Here is a 19235-nt window from a genome sequence, read left to right on the forward strand (position 1 = left end):
ATTTCACAATATTACTGCTTTTACTTCACCGTTAATTAAATAAATGCAGTCCTGATGAGCACAATAAAAAAAAAATGACTCCAAACATTTAAACAAGTTGGTAGTTGATATAACAATAATAGATCAGTGTGAAAAACCCAACCAAGGCACTGTCAGAAAACACAGGAAAAAAATGCAATTAAAATGTGTTTAATTAAACTCCAAAAATATGTATAATCCTCCATTGTATTAGGATGTATTTTGCCTGGGAAATTTGGTTTTATAATTTGTTTTTCTAGAATGCTTTATCAGCGTTTGGCGTGAAACAGTTGTGGTTGAATAATTTCACAAAATGCAGTCCTCCCGACTGAGTTCAATTTGACTTTGAATCTGTGTCACACCAGGATCAAAGCAGCTTACAAACCAGCTCACACCCCCGGCTAACTGCAAAAATCTTCACTGATCATCCACATTACCGTCTGCTCCTCTGTTAATAGTCATTAACCGCATGACAGCATAGACAGCATGAAGCATAAAAAGCTGAATTTTAAATGGGAAATAATTGGGGTTGGACTTGATTTCACCCATCAGGATTTGCTTGAATTTTGAAAAGTGGTCTATGATATTATTTTCACATTTTTTACATTAACAGAGGAGTCATTTCTGAGGTGTAGAAAGTTACATTTCAATAAAAATAAATGAAAACACTTGGGCTTGTTCAGATGTGTGGACTGCGAAGTCTCGTTTGCCATAGCAACGGATCCGATGTTACATAATGCAGTAGGAATAGGAAGAGGGCGAGAGGTCTGGCTGGCTTAATGTGGGAGATGCAGCAGGATATTTTTAGGATTCTCGTGTTCTTCCTCCTCTCTTGCACTGCAAGTGATGCGAGGAGGACGCAGATGAGGACAGGCACAGGACACAAACTGAGCTACGTGTGTTTGTACAGTATTCATCTGTTTTTGGGTGACTTGTACGTTGCTGTCGTAAATATATCACCATGTGAACATAAAGATAAGCACATCTTGCCTATGATTCATCTATGCAATGGTCTCTGAACTCCAGTGACCCTACATTGCCCTATATTAGTACAGTGAAACACCAGTCGCATTTTAGTATGATTACATTATATTATGCATATCAATTATTAGCTGATATTAGAGTTTGTGTAATTTATCAGTATAAGTTTATACTGTATATTTAAAGGGATAGTTCACCCAAAAATTTAAATTACCCCATGATTAATTCACCCTCAAGAAATCCTAGGTGTACATGACTTTCTTCTTTCTTCTTTTCAGACAAGTCAGTGTTAAAATGTCCTGGCTCTTCCAAGCTTTATAATGGTAGTGAAAGTCCAATAAAGTGCATCCATCCATCATAAAAAGTGCTCCACACGATTCAGAGGGGTTAATAAAGGCCTTCTGAAGCAAATCCATGCATCTGTGTAAGAAAAATACCTATATTTAAAACTTTATAAACTGTACTCTATAAATGCTGGGTTAAAAACAACCCAACTTTGGGTTATTTGGCAACCCAGCTCTGCGTAAATATTGGACAGAACACATGCTGGGTAATTTAGACTCAACTTGATGGATTAAATGTTTTTATCCAACATGCATGGTTGTTAACTATTGGTTAAAAATTATTATATAGACCAATTATAGGTTTGTAAACATTCGGGATGTGTGCGCATCATGATTGCTGAAAACCTGGGAGAGATAGCCTTTACGGATAGAGAATTACACGATACGGTACAAAATAGTTCGATTTAAAAAAGATGATAGATTATATTGGTTAGATGTCATTTTCAAAATAAGCACTGATGTTAGATAGTGGGATAGTCTTACAGATTCGAACCAGGGATGATGTTTTTTTTATGGGTGAAGCCTGTCTAGTGGCAGAAAACTCACTATTTTTGAGTTAAATTGAGTTATAAATTCCAAATTAGGAGACATAAACGTGTAATTGCAAGAAAAAAATGTCAGAATTGTGAAATAAATGTTATGTCAAAATGTTAATAGTAATGTTGTAATTGTAGGGCTAATACAATACGTCCCCTATGAACAGCATAAGTGAATATTATTGTTTAAATCAAATGTAAGTAATCATAGCAGTTTTCATAGCATGTCTGTTTAAATGTCTGCGTTTGGCTTCGAATGGTGTCTTTGATGACAGTATTCTATAAAAATGATTTGCATTCCGATTTTGACATCAAAAGGCACAACATTTTGTGCGCGCAGCTGCGAGTGACGTAACTGTGATGTCTACTCTAAATTGCTGACTTAAAGTAGGCTGGAAATAAAAATCACACACAGAATTATAGAGACCGTTTATTATTAAGCAAGAACACCCATAGACAAAAGCATAAGTCAAATAGAATTTATTTAGATGAATACAGCATAGTTTACGATATTAAATATGGTCTCTGTAATCTGTCAGGTTTTGGTCTGTTTTTGTTGGTTTTTCCCAGTGTTTTCCCCCCTTGGACTGAATGGTTTGGTGTCTCCCAGTGTCTCCCCCTGTTGTGCTGTGTGTATTGGTTTCCCCTTATGCCCATGTTTGGACTTCCTTCTCATTAGCATCATTGTCCTCACCTGTAATTAGTCACCCTTTATTAGTTGGTTTGTTTATCTCCTTTGCATAGGGTTGATCATGTTGTTGATTGTGGCCTGTGGAATATTGGTTCACTCCTCTTCAATACGTCTTATTCAGCCCGCCGCCATTTTGAATCGAAAACGAGGCTGTGAGGGATAGCAGTCCAGCAGCGCCCACTGTGGCGTATTGTTGCGTATCTGGATGTAGATTATTTAGTCATAAAATAAAGAGAAAATATAATTTTTTTAGAGCGTAGCTTCTGCTAACTGTTATACAAGCGTTTTTTTTTATGATGGATGGACGCAGTTTTTTGGGCTTTAAAATCTCAACACCCATTCACTGCCATTATAAAGCTTGGAAGAGCCATATTTTTTTATATAACTCTGATTGTGTCAGGGGTGCGTGCAGGACTAGACGAGACGATAGACGATATAGACAAAATACAATATATTTAATATAAATCTCCAAGTGGAACAAGGCAGGAACAAGGCAGGAACACTCACACACATCTATTTCACAGAAGGACCGACAGGGAACTGAAATCAAAGACAGACTTTTAAAGACAGACTAATCAATAAACACAGGTGACACAGATGACTAATAATTACAAGGACAGGTGCAGGGAATCACAATGACGAAGGGCTAAACCAAATGACAGATCAACGGGGGGAAGACAAATGGGCAAAACCAATGACAAGACAGACAGAACTGTGACATTACGCCCCCCTCCGGAAAGGCGCGTCCTCGCGCCGTGGAAAAAACGAAAAAACGAGAGGGGCGGAAAACCAGGAAACCAGAGTCAATGAGGGAGGGGGCTCCGGCGGAGGACGCAACCCCCGGAGGAGGACCAGAACAAAAGTCCAGGTAACAAAAAAGACAGTCCAAGGAGGCGACGACGGTGGGAGGAGCCAGGGAGGAAACAGGAGGGACCTGAAGCAGGAGAGCAGGACCCAGATCGCAGCCAGGATGACGGCCCACGGAGGAGCCGACGGAGGGAGGAGCCATGGTGGAGGAAGGACCGCCGACTCCGTGGGGCCGACCGACAGAGGCAGAGCAGCTGGCAGAGGAACCCGAAGCGGAGATGGAGAGCCGAAGATCCAGGGCGACACCGCGGATCCGGAGGGCCAAGGCGGAACAGGAGGCTCTGGCGGCCGAGGCGGAGGCGGAGATCCGGAGGTCCGCGGCGGAGCCGGAGCGACAGAGGACGAAGGCGACGCTGACGGGAAGGAGGAGCCTGACAGAGCCGGAGGGACAGAGGGACGAGGCGAAGCCAGAGGAGTGGAGTCCCGAGGTGGCGGATGGTCGACAACTGACCAAGGCGGAGCCGGAGGGACGATGGAGCCCGGTGGAGCTGGTGGGCCGACGGGCGACGGTGGAGAGGAGGGCGTCGAGAGCCGTGGTGGAGCCGCAGGGTCGGAGGGCCGAGGTGGAGATCTGGACTCGTAGGCTGGAGGCAGAGCTGAGGAATCCTCCAGCCATGCCACCGATGTAAGCTGGCATCCCTGCGGCGAGCCCACTGCAGAGATGGTGGGCTGAGGGTGAGCAAGGGGACTGACTGATGACCTGGGAGACTTTGGGCGGCTGGGCGGAACCAGCGGGGATTCAGGACGGCTGGGCGGAACCAGCGGGGACTCAGGACGGCTGGGCGGAACCAGCGGGGACTCAGGACGGCTGGGCGGAACCAGCGGGGACCAGGCAGATTCAGAAAGACGAGGGCGGGTGGGAGGGAAGTCTATGCAGGTCAGTGGCTCAGAGAAAAAGTCTATTAAGTCATATGATATTGTATCCTCGACTTCGGAAAAGAAGTCGATCAGATCCCCAGAGTGTTCCATCTCACCCCCAGCGGAGTTGCAGTGGGCAGGGCTCTCCATTTCCCTCACTTGCTCCGCGTCGCAATCCACCGTCACAGATGTAGAATCCGGCTCACGCACCTGGTCAGCCGGAGAGGGCTCTGGCTCTGTCGCTCGCGGCTCTAGTCCCTCATCCGCGGTGCGCTCGGGTTCCCGCTCTGCATGTCGGGGCGATGATTGGCTGCTCTCTGGGTCGTGAGTGGGGCTGACGTCCTCCTCGACGAAGCCGACAGTCCAGGAAGATCCACTGGACGCCAGCACCCACTCGATGTATCCGGCAAGGCTCTCTCGAGGACCCTCCCCGGACAGCTGCGTCTTGATGTTTTCATGTAATCCATTGCGGAAGAACGTGCACAAGCAGCTGTCCGGGTAATGAGTAGATGGCACGAGGAACAGAAAGTCTCTGATGTGGTCCTTGAGAGAGCGGTTCCCCTGCTTCAGGAGGATGATGAAAACAGCAGGGTCATCCATGAGTAAAAAAAATAAAACACTGATACAAAAAAAACGGAAAATAAACGCAGGGAGAGGTGCCGGGTAAACTGTACTTGGTCGGTCCTTATGTCAGGGGTGCGTGCAGGACTAGACGAGACGATAGACGATATAGACAAAATACAATATATTTAATATAAATCTCCAAGTGGAACAAGGCAGGAACAAGGCAGGAACACTCACACACATCTATTTCACAGAAGGACCGACAGGGAACTGAAATCAAAGACAGACTTTTAAAGACAGACTAATCAATAAACACAGGTGACACAGATGACTAATAATTACAAGGACAGGTGCAGGGAATCACAATGACGAAGGGCTAAACCAAATGACAGATCAACGGGGGGAAGACAAATGGGCAAAACCAATGACAAGACAGACAGAACTGTGACAGATTGTATTCGTGTGAAAGAAGAAAGTCGTATACACCTAGGATGGCTTGATAGTGAGTAAATCATGGGGCATTTCATTTTTTTTTTTTTTTGCTTTAATTTTTTCATACAGTAAATAACCGCTATTAATGAAAACTTTGTGTATATATCTAATCTGATTTGTAGATCTGTATATTTGTCAGACTTGGTCCTTGTAGAGTGTTTTTTTTTCTCTCCATGAGTCAAGCAAACAGCTGAAGTGGCATTGGTTTTGGAAAGCATCTCTCATCCGTCTTAGAGGTTGTCTGCTGTTTTCTCTCCAGAGACCAGACTTGATTTTCCACTAGATAGGAGAGCACAGGGACAAATCTAGCTATAAATAATCCGGGAGAATAGCTGCTCTTTGAACAAAAGCTGTGATCTGTTGTCTGTGGTCTGTTCATCCATCTGTGCTGGAGGACACAGAGGTTTTACAGAGATGTGAGATGTCAGCCTGCGTTAGCTAAAATACAAAGGCACCACGCTTGTCTTTCTTACATAAGTCTTCTTTAAAGGTGAGTGTGATGACTAAGATGTTCCCTGATAGGAGTGCAGCGTCACTGGGATTGTGGTGCATTTGCTTTGGGCTGTAATGAAAGACTCACATGACTCGTCAGAATTCTCCTCACCTCTTCTTTTCTACCTGGTGTTATGCTGTGAAAATTGAATTTTAATATGATTGAATCAACCTGACTGGGATATACAAGTCATTTTCAAGGTTCAGCTAAAGTAGAAATAGTTTTTTAAAGGAATATTTCACCAAATGATGTTAGTTAAGGCTGCTTGATTATAAGAAGTTTTCTTGAGTATTTTGATATCTTGTTTGCATTGATTACTCGTTAACTTTGGAAACATAAACTGAATTTAAATGAAAAAAATAAAGCACATGTAAAAACGATCATAAAACACAGTCTGAAGTTAAATATTTTTCTTTTTCAGAAACGCTCATTCTAGTGCAAGGCCAAAGTTCATGAGGCATGAATAATTGAGTGATTTTGACTTGTGTGAATTCAGAAGGATCAATAACTCAAGAGAAGCTGCCTGAAGAGAAAGCACTTTAGAGAAGAGCATCATTCTCCTTTACATGTATTGGCTGTCAAAGATTATCCTGTTTGCTTCGCTTCTTATTTATAGAGTAGTAAAAAAAAAGCAGCTTAATCATGCTAAATATTCTATGTTTCAACTGTATTTTTTTATTTAAAAGAATAGTGTATTCTCAAAAATGAAAATATACTCACCCTCAGGTCATTCAAGATGTAGATGAGTTTGTTTCTTTATCTAAACAGATTTGGAGAAAGTAAGCATTGCATCACTTGCTCATTAATGGATCCTCTGCAGTGAATGGGTGCCGTCAAAGCCCAAACTAGGGCTGATTCTAATCGACAATTCGATTTTTAAAAATCCTTGATTTAATTTTGCTCGCGTCCACTAATTGGATTCCATTTGAAAGGTTCCATTAAATTTTAATAATCAAAAACACCTGCAATTTATTGATTTTAAAATTGTTGATTTATTTTTTTATTTTTTTTGGTGGGAAATTAGTCGATAGATTAATCGATATAAAAATAGTCGTTAGTGGCAATCCTAGTCCAAACATCTGATAAAAACATCACAATAATCCACAAATAATCCACACCACTCCAGTCCATCAACTAATGTCTTGTGAAGTGAAAAGCTCTGTGTTTGTAAGAAACAAATCCATCGAGACGTTTTTAACTTCAAACTTTGAAACTAATTTGAGTCCTCTATCCATAATATTGCTTTCTTTAAAAGTCATCTCATCTGAACCAGAATAGAAATATGCACAAATCAAGCACTGTTTATAAATGAAAATAGTTCAAAGCAGCTTTAAACAGCTATGTGGGTGTATTTTGATATGAGAGCACTGTAGGAAGTGCTATTATTGATTAGTATTTTGGCCAGAAGTGACACAAATGCCTTAATGCTGGACTTGTTTTTTTGTAAGACACTAATTGATGGACTGGAGTGGTGTGGATTACTTCTAGATTATTGTGATGTTTTTATCATCTGTTTGGCCTCTTATTCTGACGGCACCCATTCACTGCAGAGGATCTATTGGTGAGCAACTGATGTAATGTTACATTTTTCCAAATCTGTTCTGATAAAGAACAAACTCAAATACATATTGGATGGCATGAGGGAAGAAATTTCTGTGTGAAAGACCTATTTAACACCGAATTCAGTTCACCAAATGGTTTTTGCTTGGTATTATAGTGTCATATCATGATAAGTAATGAAATCCTGTATTTGCGTGTTTCAGGAATGGTGTAGGGCTAGGAGGCCCTGTAGATGTGTGTCATGAAGCTTCTCAGTGCCTGAGGTAAGAGTTCACTCTTCTGTCTTTCTCTTCTTGTGTCTTTTTCATTCACTCAGTTGTTCACTTTCTCACCTACAATACATAATCTTTAAAGGGGTCATCGGATGCCTATTTTCCACAAGCTGATATGATTCTTTAGGGTCTTAATGAGAAGTCTATAACATACTTTGGTTAAAATTTCTCAATGGAAGTGTAAAAAACGCTCTTTTTACCTTGTCAAAATCAGCCCTTTTCGGGGTGAGCTATTCTGTTGCGTGTTCCTTTAAATGCTAATGAGCTCTGCTCAGCCCGCCCCTCTCTGCAGTGGGATAACGTGCCGTAATGTTTACTTTAGCTAAATTTAGGCACGTTCAGCTGCAAAACTTGCTAACAAGCACATTATTAAGAGGACATTTGCAAAGATGCATAAGGAACGATTCGCACAAACATAGACGCATATGTAGATCGGGATCGGCGCTATCCTTTCAAAAATAAAGTAACGTTATCCTCTGCGTCTTCAGCGGCTCAGATGTCGGGAGTAAATGACGACTGCTATGTTCATTATAACATCCAACAACAGAACACCTCAGTCGCTCAATCAGCTCGGTGAGGTGAGGGCGGATCTAAGGAAAGGCTCTAATGTCAATCAACTATTGTGGGAGCTGCCTCTGTCTGTGTGTCGTCACACCGACAAGAAGCTGAGAATGACCTGATTTTAAAAAGGGGATATTACTTTTATAGATAAAAAAAAAAACACTGGGTGGATTTTTATCATTGTAGGGTGGTTGTGTACACAAACTGCCAACACACATTAATGTTCAAACAACATGTAAAAGTGAGTTTTGCATCCGATGACCCCTTAAAGGATTTAGTTATTTTTGCTTCAGATATCTTTCCTGAAAAATCCATATAAAGCCTTTTTCTAAAGGTATATAAATTAAATTTATGGATTTTTAGTGGATTAAAAAATCTGTGAAAATCTGCTTTTGGCTGATTAAAATTGTTCCTGTAGACTGAATGTAAATGGATTAAAGAGACCTTAATGTCATTACTAAAGCTGTGTGTGTGTGTGTGTGTGTGTGTGTGTGTGTGTGTGTGTGTGTGTGTGTGTGTTTTTCTTCTGTGGAACAGAAAAAAAAAATATTTTACAAAATTAGAACCCTTTAACTTTCATTGTTTTGACAAAAGTTCACTAAGCCACTTTTCAAAAATATCTTCTTTTGTGTTCCAGAGAAGAAATAAGGGGTTGACCGATATGTGTTTTTCAGGGTTGATGCCAATACTGATTATTACAGATCAAGTAGATTGATAACCGATATTTTAAACCGATATGTCATGTGTAAAAATGCTAATTAATGTCAAAATAAGAAATAAATGGGCTCTGACAAAAACATTCTTATTTTCCCCGCAAATCGGTTTTGAAAATGACCAATACCGATAACCATAAAATGCTTAATATTGGTGCCGATAATTGATCGACCCCTTAAAGAAATTAGGTCAGGTTGGTGAACTTGACCTATAAATGAGCCATTTAAAAATATAAACTGATTGCAAACAACAAAATGTTTATTTGTGTAATTTTAGCTAATTTTAATCAACCAAAAAATAAATAATGTTTTAAGTGATGGGATAATGGAATAAAGATTGTAAATACACTACCAGTCAAAATTATTTGAACAGTAAGGTTTGTAAGGTTTAAGGTTTATTTGATTCCAAGTACAGCAAAATTCTGAAATATCTTTACTATTTAAAATAACTGTTTTCTATTTGAATATATTTTAAAATGTAATTTATCCCTGTAATTTCAAAGCTGAATTTTCAGAATTTTCAGCATCATTTCAACATCATTACATCATTACCCACAATCCTTTAGAAATTATTCCAATATTCTGATTTGCTGCTCAAAAAAACATGTATTATTATTATTATTATTATTATTATGTTAAAAACAGCTGAGTAGAATTGTTTCAGGTTTCTTTGATGAATAGAATGTTCAAAAGAACAGCATTTATCTGAAATTAAAAAAAAACTCCAAGCTTTTCAATGATATAGTGTATATGTTACAAATGTTTTTTTATTTCAGATAAATGCTGATCATTATCATGTCTTCATATTATCTTTCTGTTCATCAAAGAAACTGTATTAGAATGGTTTCTGAAGGATCATGTGACACTGAAGACTGGAGTAATGATGCTGAAAATTCAGCTTTGATCACAAGAATAAAATACATTTTAGAATATATTCAAATAGAAAGCAGTTATTTTAATTAGTATTTCACAATATTACTGCTTTTGCTGTATTTTTAATCAAATAAATGCAGGCTTAGTGAGCAGAAGACAATTCTTAAAAAAAAAAAAATATTTCTGTTCCAAAACTTTTGACAGGTAGTGTATACTGTTACTGTAGTTTTCTGTGCATTTAGTGCTGTACTTGCAGTTTTGTGCTTTTACGCTAATCCTCAGTCTCTATACTAACCCTAATTTTAAGACTACTGTCAGGATTTGTACTTGCACTTGACATAGTTCCTGGTTAAATGGGGGAAGGGAGTCACAGTCATCTGTCACGCTATCAGCCTGTGCTGACTGCAGGGATGTAATGTGTTTTATCATCCCTCTCCATCTCCATCACATCCCTCCCCCATCCTTCTCTTTCTCCATCCATCCGTCTCTCTTTATCCATCCTCTCTATTCATTTGTCCACCCTGCCCCCTTCTCTGCCACCCCTGTCCACTTTCTTTACTTTCACTGTGTTTACTGTGAGTCTGTATCTCCTTCTCTTCTCACTCCCTACTTTCCAAAGTAAATGTGGCTTGCTCTTCATAGGAGACTTCATAGACCTGTAAGACCTTCGTTTATTTTTGGAAAACAATAAAATCTGAATTTTCGGAATTTCATCTTTGGATGATCTTTAAGGGCCATTTTGTCTCAGATTTCTTCTTTTAAAACAGGTGAAATAAAAATAAAACAAGTGAGATATCAGGATCAAATAAGATGCGTAAGAGATATAATTATTGTGTTTTCTTTGTCAAACCTACCATGCAACTGAGACCACTCTCTGAGCTCTTAATCGGATACTTCAGCCACAGAAATCCATTCAGACCTCCGTCTATCTTTAAAAACATCATGATGACAGGGTCCGGTTCCAGACCAGGCCAGATCAAGTGGTGTGTGTGGGGCGGTTTATCCATGTTTACATGTGTATGTGTGTTTGTATGACATACACAAAGTGTTGTACACTTGAAAAATATCTGGAGCATATGGGAACCATTAAGATGGCTTGACCAGATCTCTTTCAGAACATTTATCTGTATTTCTGATATGAACCCTCTAGTCACTTCTTTTATTTTTGGCCATGTTTTATTGTACAGTCCTACTTTAGGGTTATTTTTCAAAGGAGTGGGAATTTGTAACCTTTTCAGTTGAATACAAAGACTCACAGAATGCTGGAAGGAAGCTTTTGTATGGAAGTCCATCAGAAAAACCCAGAGAAACACCATCATTGTGCTCATAGTCCACTGACTGCAGAGGTTTTAAGGTCCATACACTGCTTTTCTGTACTGTGTGTGTATTAGCAGCTTTCTGTGTGTTGCCATCTTTTGACTTGAAGTTGTTAAAGGTGATGTTAAATAATCTGTAAATCATTTGTGGTGCCTAATTCTCAGCTACATGATTGTTTATCATTGCACACAGTTCTCTATAAAGTTGTATATACAGTATCTGACAAAAGTGACTACACCCCTCACATCAGCAATCATTTTAGTATATCTTCTCAAGGGACAATACTATACAAATGAAACTTGGATATATTTTAGAGTAGTCAATGTGCAGCTTGTATAGCAGTATAGATTTACTCTCCTCTAAAAATAACTCAACACACAGCCATTATTGTCAAAATAGCTGGCAACAAAAGTGAGTACACCCTAAGTGAAAACAGCAGTATGTTGTTTAACCATGCAAAGCCTGTGTCTTATTCATCATGTTTATGTTTTTGTCTGCTTGACAGGACCATACAAAGTTGTGTATCTTGTATTACAGCAGTTAAAATGTATTAAAGTACAATTCTCTCATACTGACCACTGGACGTTCAACATGGCATCTCATGGCAAAGAACTCTCTGAGGATTTGAGAATTAGAATTGTTGATCTCCACAAAGATGGCCAAGACAATTCAATTCAGTAACACCCTGAAGCCGAGTTACACCACAGTGGTCAGGGTCATACAGAGGTTTTCCAAGAAGGGTTTCATTTGAAACAGGCCTTGCAAAGGTCGATCAATGAAGCCGAGTACTTGTTCTGTGCGTCAGGTGCAGGACCTGGCTTTAAAAAACAGTTGCATGAGTGCTGCCAGCATTGCTTTAAAGGTTGCAGAAGTAGAAGGCCAGCTTGTCAGTGCTCAGACCATACGCCGCACACTGCAACAAGTCGGTTTGCATAGGCGTCGTCCCAGAAGGAAGCCTCTTCTGAAGCTAGCTCACAAGAAAGCCTGCAAACAGTTTGCTGAAGACAACCAGTACGAGAGCATGAAATACTGGAACCATGTCCTGTGGTCTGATGATACTGTAAGATCTTGTTTGTCTTGCCTACAGTCAAGCATGGTGGTGGTAGCATCATGGTCTGGGGTTTCATGAGTGCTGCTGGTTCTGGGGAGCTGCAGTTGATTGAGGGAAACATGGATTTCATTATGTACTGTACATTCTGAAGCAGAACATGATGCCTTCCCTCCAGAAACTAGGCCGAACAACAATTTTCCAACATGATAACGATCACAAACACACCACCAAGATGACAACTGCCTTGCTGAGGAAGCTGAAGGTGAAGGTGAGGAGTGGAAGAGGATCCCAGCTACAACCTGTGCAGCTCTGGTCAATTATTGGATGATTAAGGCAGTGCCAGAGAACAATGTTGCTAACACAAAATATTGATATTTTGGACAAATTCACTTAGGGTGTACTCACTTTTGTTGCCAGCTATTTTGACAATAATGGCTGTATGTTGAGTATTTTTCATGGGACAGTAAAAATGTACTGCTATACAAGCTGCACATTGACTACTTTAAAATATATTCAAGTTTCATTTTAGATATACTAAAATGGTTGCTGAAATCTGAGGGGTGTACTCACTTTTGTGATGGCTGTACAGATAAATATTCAAGTCAATTGGATATGTAATATAGTGTATCCACATATATGCAGTGCATTCAGCAAATTTCAACTGCATTATTTCATATTTTTTCGCAAAATGTAACTATATTACCACCCAGCCATCTGACATACATATAAAGCCTCAAGTACAATGTTTTCTTTTCCACAGTGACCCCATAAAGGGAGCGTGCTCTCATTCAAAATGATGATGCATAAGGTAATTAAAAGCAATTGTTTTTATATCATATTTGTTTTTAAACAGATTTCTTATTTGATCACCAAAAATAAGATGCATAATCATAAAACAAATGAAACGTTCATGTGATGTTTGACCTTTGACCGGTGTGTGTTTGTAAACAGCAGTCGACCCGTACCTCCCCGGGCACTGTTTGTTCTCTGCGTGGAGGAGGTGTTCCTGGATCCCCAGCAGTCACTATAGTGGTGCGTATAGCAGTAGCAGTCACATTCATGGGCCAGACACTCTCAAAATTGTAACACTGTCTGACAACAAATGTAATTCTTTTTAAACAAATAGAATGTCATGAATATAGTTCATAGTGTTAGTCTTCATACTGTTACTGTTATAAATTAGTTGTTTAATGTTATATCTCTGAGATTGGCAATACTTTTTTACCATTTCTTTCACATTTTGGATGAATACAGGCCAAAATGGACAATCAAGTGATTGGGTATAAGGATCTAGCAGCTATACCTAAAGACAAGGCCATTCTGGACATAGAGAGGCCTGACCTGATGATGTATGAGCCCCACTTCAGCTATTCACCAATGGAGGTAATACACTGTTTATACAGTATTTATGCTGTTCAAAAGTTTGGGTTAGATTTTTTAAAGGGGACATTGGATGGCTATTTTCCACAAGTGTTAGTATGATTCTTTTGGATCTTCATGAAATGTCTGTAACATACTTTGGTTAAAATTCCTCAGTGGTAGTGGAAAACAACACCCTTTTACCTTGTCAAACCTTGTCGAGCTGTTTCGGTGCTACTGCTCACCCTGCCCCTCTCTTCTGTTTTTTTTGTGTATTCGGTGGCACGTTACCATCAAAAACAAAACTGATCCACTGCATCCTCAGTGGCTCTGATGTCGGGAGAAAATGAAGACTCTTATGTTCACTTTTACATTCAAATACAAAACACCTGCATTGCTTATGAGCTGTTTGAGCGCAGAGAAAATGGCAGAAAGCGTACAACTGTACAGCTGAGGGTGGAAATATGCAGGGTTCGTACAAGGTGCCTGAAGTACTTGAATTTAACTTTTTGACATTTAAGGCCTGAAAATATTTCTAATATTCCTGAAGAGGTACTTGAAAAGTGCTTGAATTATTGAATTATCTATAAAATAAGCGTTTAATTTTTTCATTAAGCACAAATATTTTGATGCACAATTAACACAATTAAAAAAACAATACTTTTTTTCCGCTTATTTCATTTATTGTCATAAAACTAGCAAGCTAAGCCAGTAGTAGTACTGACAAAGTTGTGTAAACTTGCTAAGACGTGAAAAGAATCAGTTGAGTCGTTTACACTGGATCCACTCCAATTGATTCAAACTCGTGACTTCAATCATTCATTTTAAGTGATGCACTAGGAAAAGCCAGATTAAATTAAAAGAGCCATTCATTTTCGAATTTCAATATCACTTGATAAATGATTTTAAAAAGCATGCATAGTGATGTGAAACAGAGCTTTGCAAAATGCGTTGCAAAATGATTCACTGTTTCGGATCGCGAATCATGAATCATTTGTTTCAGATTGGGACTTCAGAGCATGTATCACAAATCATTTGATTTAGATCACAACAACGGGTTTGTGAGTCATTTCGCAAATTAAATAATTCAAATCAAATAATTTGCGATACACAAATTTAAGTCCTGATCTAAGTCAAATGACTCGCAATCCAGTGCTCCGAGTCCAGATCTAAAATGATGGTTCGTGAATCATTATTCAGATCGGTACTTCGGAGCATGGATCGAAGTCATTCGATTCAGTTCCGAACTACGGAGTGCGTGTGTTGACATCATAATGAATCAAAGTGACTTGATAATTGATAGTGAATTTTCCACCCAATTTCCCTTTATAAAGAAATTTATACATTTATGTAGCAAGGAAGTATTAAATTGCTTCAAAAAATGATGTTCATTTTAAAATATATTTAAATAGAAAACAGTTACAGTCAAGCCTGAAATTATTCACACCCCTGGCAAATTCTGACTTTTATTCAACCAGCAAGTTTTTTTTTTTTTACCGGAAATGACACAGGCTTCTACAAAAAGATAATAAGACAATGTACAAGAGGCATCATTGTGGAAAAAAAAACATTACTCATCTTTTATTTACATTTGAACAAAAAGTGGCATGTCCAAAATTATTCATACCCTTCTCAATAATCAATAGAAAAGCCTTTTTTTTGCCTATTACAGCAATCAAACGCTTCCTAGAATTGCTGACCAGCTTTTTGCATGTCTCCACTGGTATTTTTGCCCATTCATCTTTAGCGATAAGCTCCAACTCTTTCAGGTTGGAGGGTCTCCTTGCCATCACCCTGATCTTTAGCTCCCTCCACAGATTCTCAATAGGATTGAAGTCAGGACTCTGGCTGGGCCACTGCAAAACGTTAATGTTTTTGTCTGCTAACCATTTCTTCACCACTTTTGCTGTGTGTTTTGGGTCGTTGTCGTGCTGAAATGTCCACTGGTGCCCAAGGCCAAGTTTCTCTGCAGACTTCTCTTAGCCATGACTGTCCACAAACCAACAGCAGAGAGCTTCTGTTTTTCATCACCTGTTGAGTTCATTAAAACAGCTGTTCCCAATGAATCAGGGTAATTAGGATGCTTTAGAACAGCTTGGACTATTTGGAATGGTATAGAACTTTGGATTTTCCCAGAGACTGTGACAGTTTGCAAAGGGTATGAATAATTTTGGACATGCCACTTTTTGTTCAAATGTAAATAAAAGCTGAGAAATGTTTTTTCCACAATGATGCCTCTTGTACATCGTCTTATTAACTTTTGGGAGAAGCCTGTGTCATTTCCGGTCAAAAAAAGTGAAGTCAGAATTTGCCAGGGGTATGAATAATTTCAGGCTTGACTGTTACAACATTATTGATTTTACTCTTTTAAATCAAATAAATTCAGCCTTGCTGAGCATTATGGTCTTCTATCAAAAACATTCAAACATCTTGCCAACCCCAGACTTTTGAATAGTAGTGTTGTGCTGTTATTTATTGATGAGATCTGACAGTCTGTTTCGGTAATTGTCTCATAGACACAAAGCTGTTGATTTGACAGATTTTCATTGTGTAACACACTCTATCTGTCAGCGTGTGTGATGTGTTCACTGGTTAGTTTCCTGCTGGGTGTGATGTCTCGCCCTCAGAGCGCCTGGACGGAGATCAGCACACACGCACACACAGACACACACACACATGACATGTTAGCTCGGCTCTTCCACTGTAATTTCCTTTTTTGTTTCGCTGTAATGGAAGCTTTACGCTTCATTAAGTCTGTAAACCTGTCTGTGGAAATGTCTGGATATCTCCCTTACTGCCAACAACTGACCTCTCTCTTTCTCTCTCTCTCTTTTTCTTTCTCTAGAGGTCATTATCTCCTCGTTCAATCTCCCCTCCTCCATCTCCAGAGGTAAGTTGCATATGGGTAGTTGACAAATAGGCAGAAAAAATGCTTTTTCGTTTTGTAAAAGACCATTTTTTGAAGAAGAAATGCATATATTTCTGTAGTGTGAAGTCTGATCTTTGAGAAAATATAAAGGGTCACTAACTTCGGCAATACTTTCATTGTTTTTTTTTTACATTTTTACTTTAAATGTGCCATAAAATTGTCCTGTGGAGCAAAAATTAAGGGAATTTAACTGTAAATAACTGTAATTTATTGAACCATGCTTGAAACAGTCACACCATAGGACAGTTTTGGCATTTGGCTCAAAAACAACCCATATATACAGTAAATCAAACAAAACATGAGAAGTAAAGTCTGGAATTCCCTTTTACTCAACAAATTTGATTTCTGAAAACCAGGCATTGAAGCCATAATCCACCGGAAACCTTGCATCACAGATATTTCACCATGTTCAAGGACCAAACTATCTATTTTATAATCTGCTTTAGAGTCTCTGTGGATGATTGTTAATCACACAGACCTTCTACGTGTAATTCCAGAACAGTCTATCAAAGGATGTCTATCAGAGGGATTGGTCAGAGCCCAAGTCATCAGGCAGCTCGTCTCCGGCCTCCACACAGCTGAGTAAAAGCATCGCCGTCAGCACAAAAGTCCTCCTACACCAGCAACAGCACTTCCACAGGCCAGGTTAGGTACTACAGCACTTCACAAACACAGTTAACAAAGCTCAATCAACATCAAACTCTAAAACTAAACAAAGCAACCTCACCTTTCCTCACAGACAATGGAACCAACATATACAAGAAGCCACCTATATATAAACAAGGTATGAAACATCTATATCATTTATATCAGATTGAATAAATGGTCTAATTCTGAAGCATTCTGAGTATGTGTCTGTGTATTTGAATGTGTGTAGATGTCTCAGCAGCCGTTCCACATGGTAAACACATGGAGGATTTAATCATCGAGTCCTCAAAGTTTCCCGCCGCACAGCCTCCAGACCCCAACCAGCCCTCTAAGATAGAGACAGACTACTGGCCCTGCCCACCCTCACTAGCTGTTATAGGTAATACACTCTCACGCTATCCACATAATAATGCTAACAGCACATGCAAATGTAAGAAGTATTAATATCAAGGCACAATTTTATTGTATGGTAGTCTTGACACTGTTGTTCATAAACTTTTTATGCTCTTCTTCTCACAATCATGTGTTTGTGTCACAGAGAAAGAACGGAAGAAGAGTGTGGTGTGCAAGGTGGCTGAGGGAGATGAGGGTGAGGAGGATGATAAATATGATGAAAATGATCTGTCTGAAGACATGTGGAGACTTCGGCAAATGCAGAAGCAAGAGCTCAACAAGGTGTTTATAATTTTCTTATCTGTAAATGTGTCCTGTTTTACATTCATTTGCATTCATTTTCATAGTTCTTGTATTATTATTATTATTATTATTATTATTATTATTTAATGAAATGATTAATTTTTTAATTTTAATGAATCAAAAGTGACACTAAAGACATTTCTAATGTAACTTTTTTTCAATTAAAGAATTATATTAAAAAAAATATTAAACTGCAACTGTTTTCTACATTGATAATAATGTTTCTTGAGCAGCAAATCAGCATATTAGAATCATTTCTAAAGGGTCACATAAAACTAAAGTAATGATGCTGAAAATGCAGCTTTAAAACCATCACAGGAATACATTTCTGGTTATAATTATTTTAAAATATATTAAAACTGAAATCAGTTATTTCAAACTATTTGTGCTGTATTTTGGATTAAATTAAAAATCAGGTTTCGTGACCGTAAGAGACTTTCAGAAACATTAATAATGTTTTGGACCCCAAAAGTTTGAACCGTAGTGTACATGCAGTTTATGTTAAGCTATATTAAACTGTTTGTATATTTAAACATTAATTTCACACTACAAATTCATAAAAAGGTAATTAAATTTGGAAATCTTTAAAGAAATAGTAACACATAAAACCACCTAAGATGCGCCTTTTCTCCATACACTTTTCCATTAACCTGAAACCTTAAGATTCATCATTTTATTCTATTTTACTCTATTTTAAAGAGTAGAGCATGTTTGCCATGTTTATTTGAAATTGAATCAGAGTAAGTTCCAGCATTAAGGGCACTGATCTCTATTCTGTTCTATTCTATTCTATTCTATTCTGATCTATTCCGTTCTATCAGTAGAGTAACAGAGAGTCACAATTCTGTTCTATTCTATTCTGAATAGTAATTTATAGTAAAAGTATCGTCATGATTTAATTCTGTTCTATTCTGTCTATTTTATTATTTTCTAAATAGCAGATAGATTTTTGCCATTTTTACTTGATATTTAATCCAGAGTTCCAAAAAGTTCCAGTACTGAGAGTACTGATCTCTATTCTATTCTATTCAATTCTATTCTATTCTATTCTATTCTATTCTATTCTATTCTAGTAATTTTTTGTCATGTTCAATCAGAGTGCCAGTTTTAAGTGTCATCATTTTTTTCTATTCTACATAGTAATGTAGAGTGCCAGGATAGTCATACTGTAATTCTATTCTATTCTAGTAGATAAGTTTTTGCCATGTTTATTTGAAATTTACTCAAAGTAAGTTCCAGCATTAAGGGCACTGATCTCTATTCTATTCTATTCTATTCTATTCTATTCTATTCTATTCTAATAGTCGAGTGATTGTTGTCATGTTTATTTACACTTCAGTGTGCCAGTTTTAAGAGTCATAATTTTATTATTTTCTAAATGGTAATGTAGAGAGCCAGGATAGTCATACTGT

The 19235-nt window shown here is 38.4% G+C and overlaps 1 protein-coding gene across 1 annotated transcript in view; it reads left to right on the top strand.

The window, feature by feature from the left end:
* The window catches only part of LOC141287226 (dematin-like), a 50921-nt gene that overhangs the window by 19591 nt on the left and 12095 nt on the right, over positions 1-19235 (top strand). Inside the window, exons 2-10 of the mRNA XM_073819359.1 lie at positions 7608-7667; positions 12952-12999; positions 13143-13223; positions 13446-13574; positions 16396-16440; positions 16977-17124; positions 17219-17263; positions 17357-17506; positions 17666-17802. Coding sequence (XP_073675460.1) covers positions 12985-12999; positions 13143-13223; positions 13446-13574; positions 16396-16440; positions 16977-17124; positions 17219-17263; positions 17357-17506; positions 17666-17802 — 750 coding nt within the window. The 5' untranslated portion in view covers positions 7608-7667; positions 12952-12984. The remainder of the gene's footprint in view (positions 1-7607; positions 7668-12951; positions 13000-13142; positions 13224-13445; positions 13575-16395; positions 16441-16976; positions 17125-17218; positions 17264-17356; positions 17507-17665; positions 17803-19235) is intronic.

The sequence above is a fragment of the Garra rufa genome, chromosome 15 (assembly GCF_049309525.1).
Source record: "Garra rufa chromosome 15, GarRuf1.0, whole genome shotgun sequence".
In the NCBI taxonomy this organism is placed as follows: domain Eukaryota; kingdom Metazoa; phylum Chordata; class Actinopteri; order Cypriniformes; family Cyprinidae; genus Garra; species Garra rufa.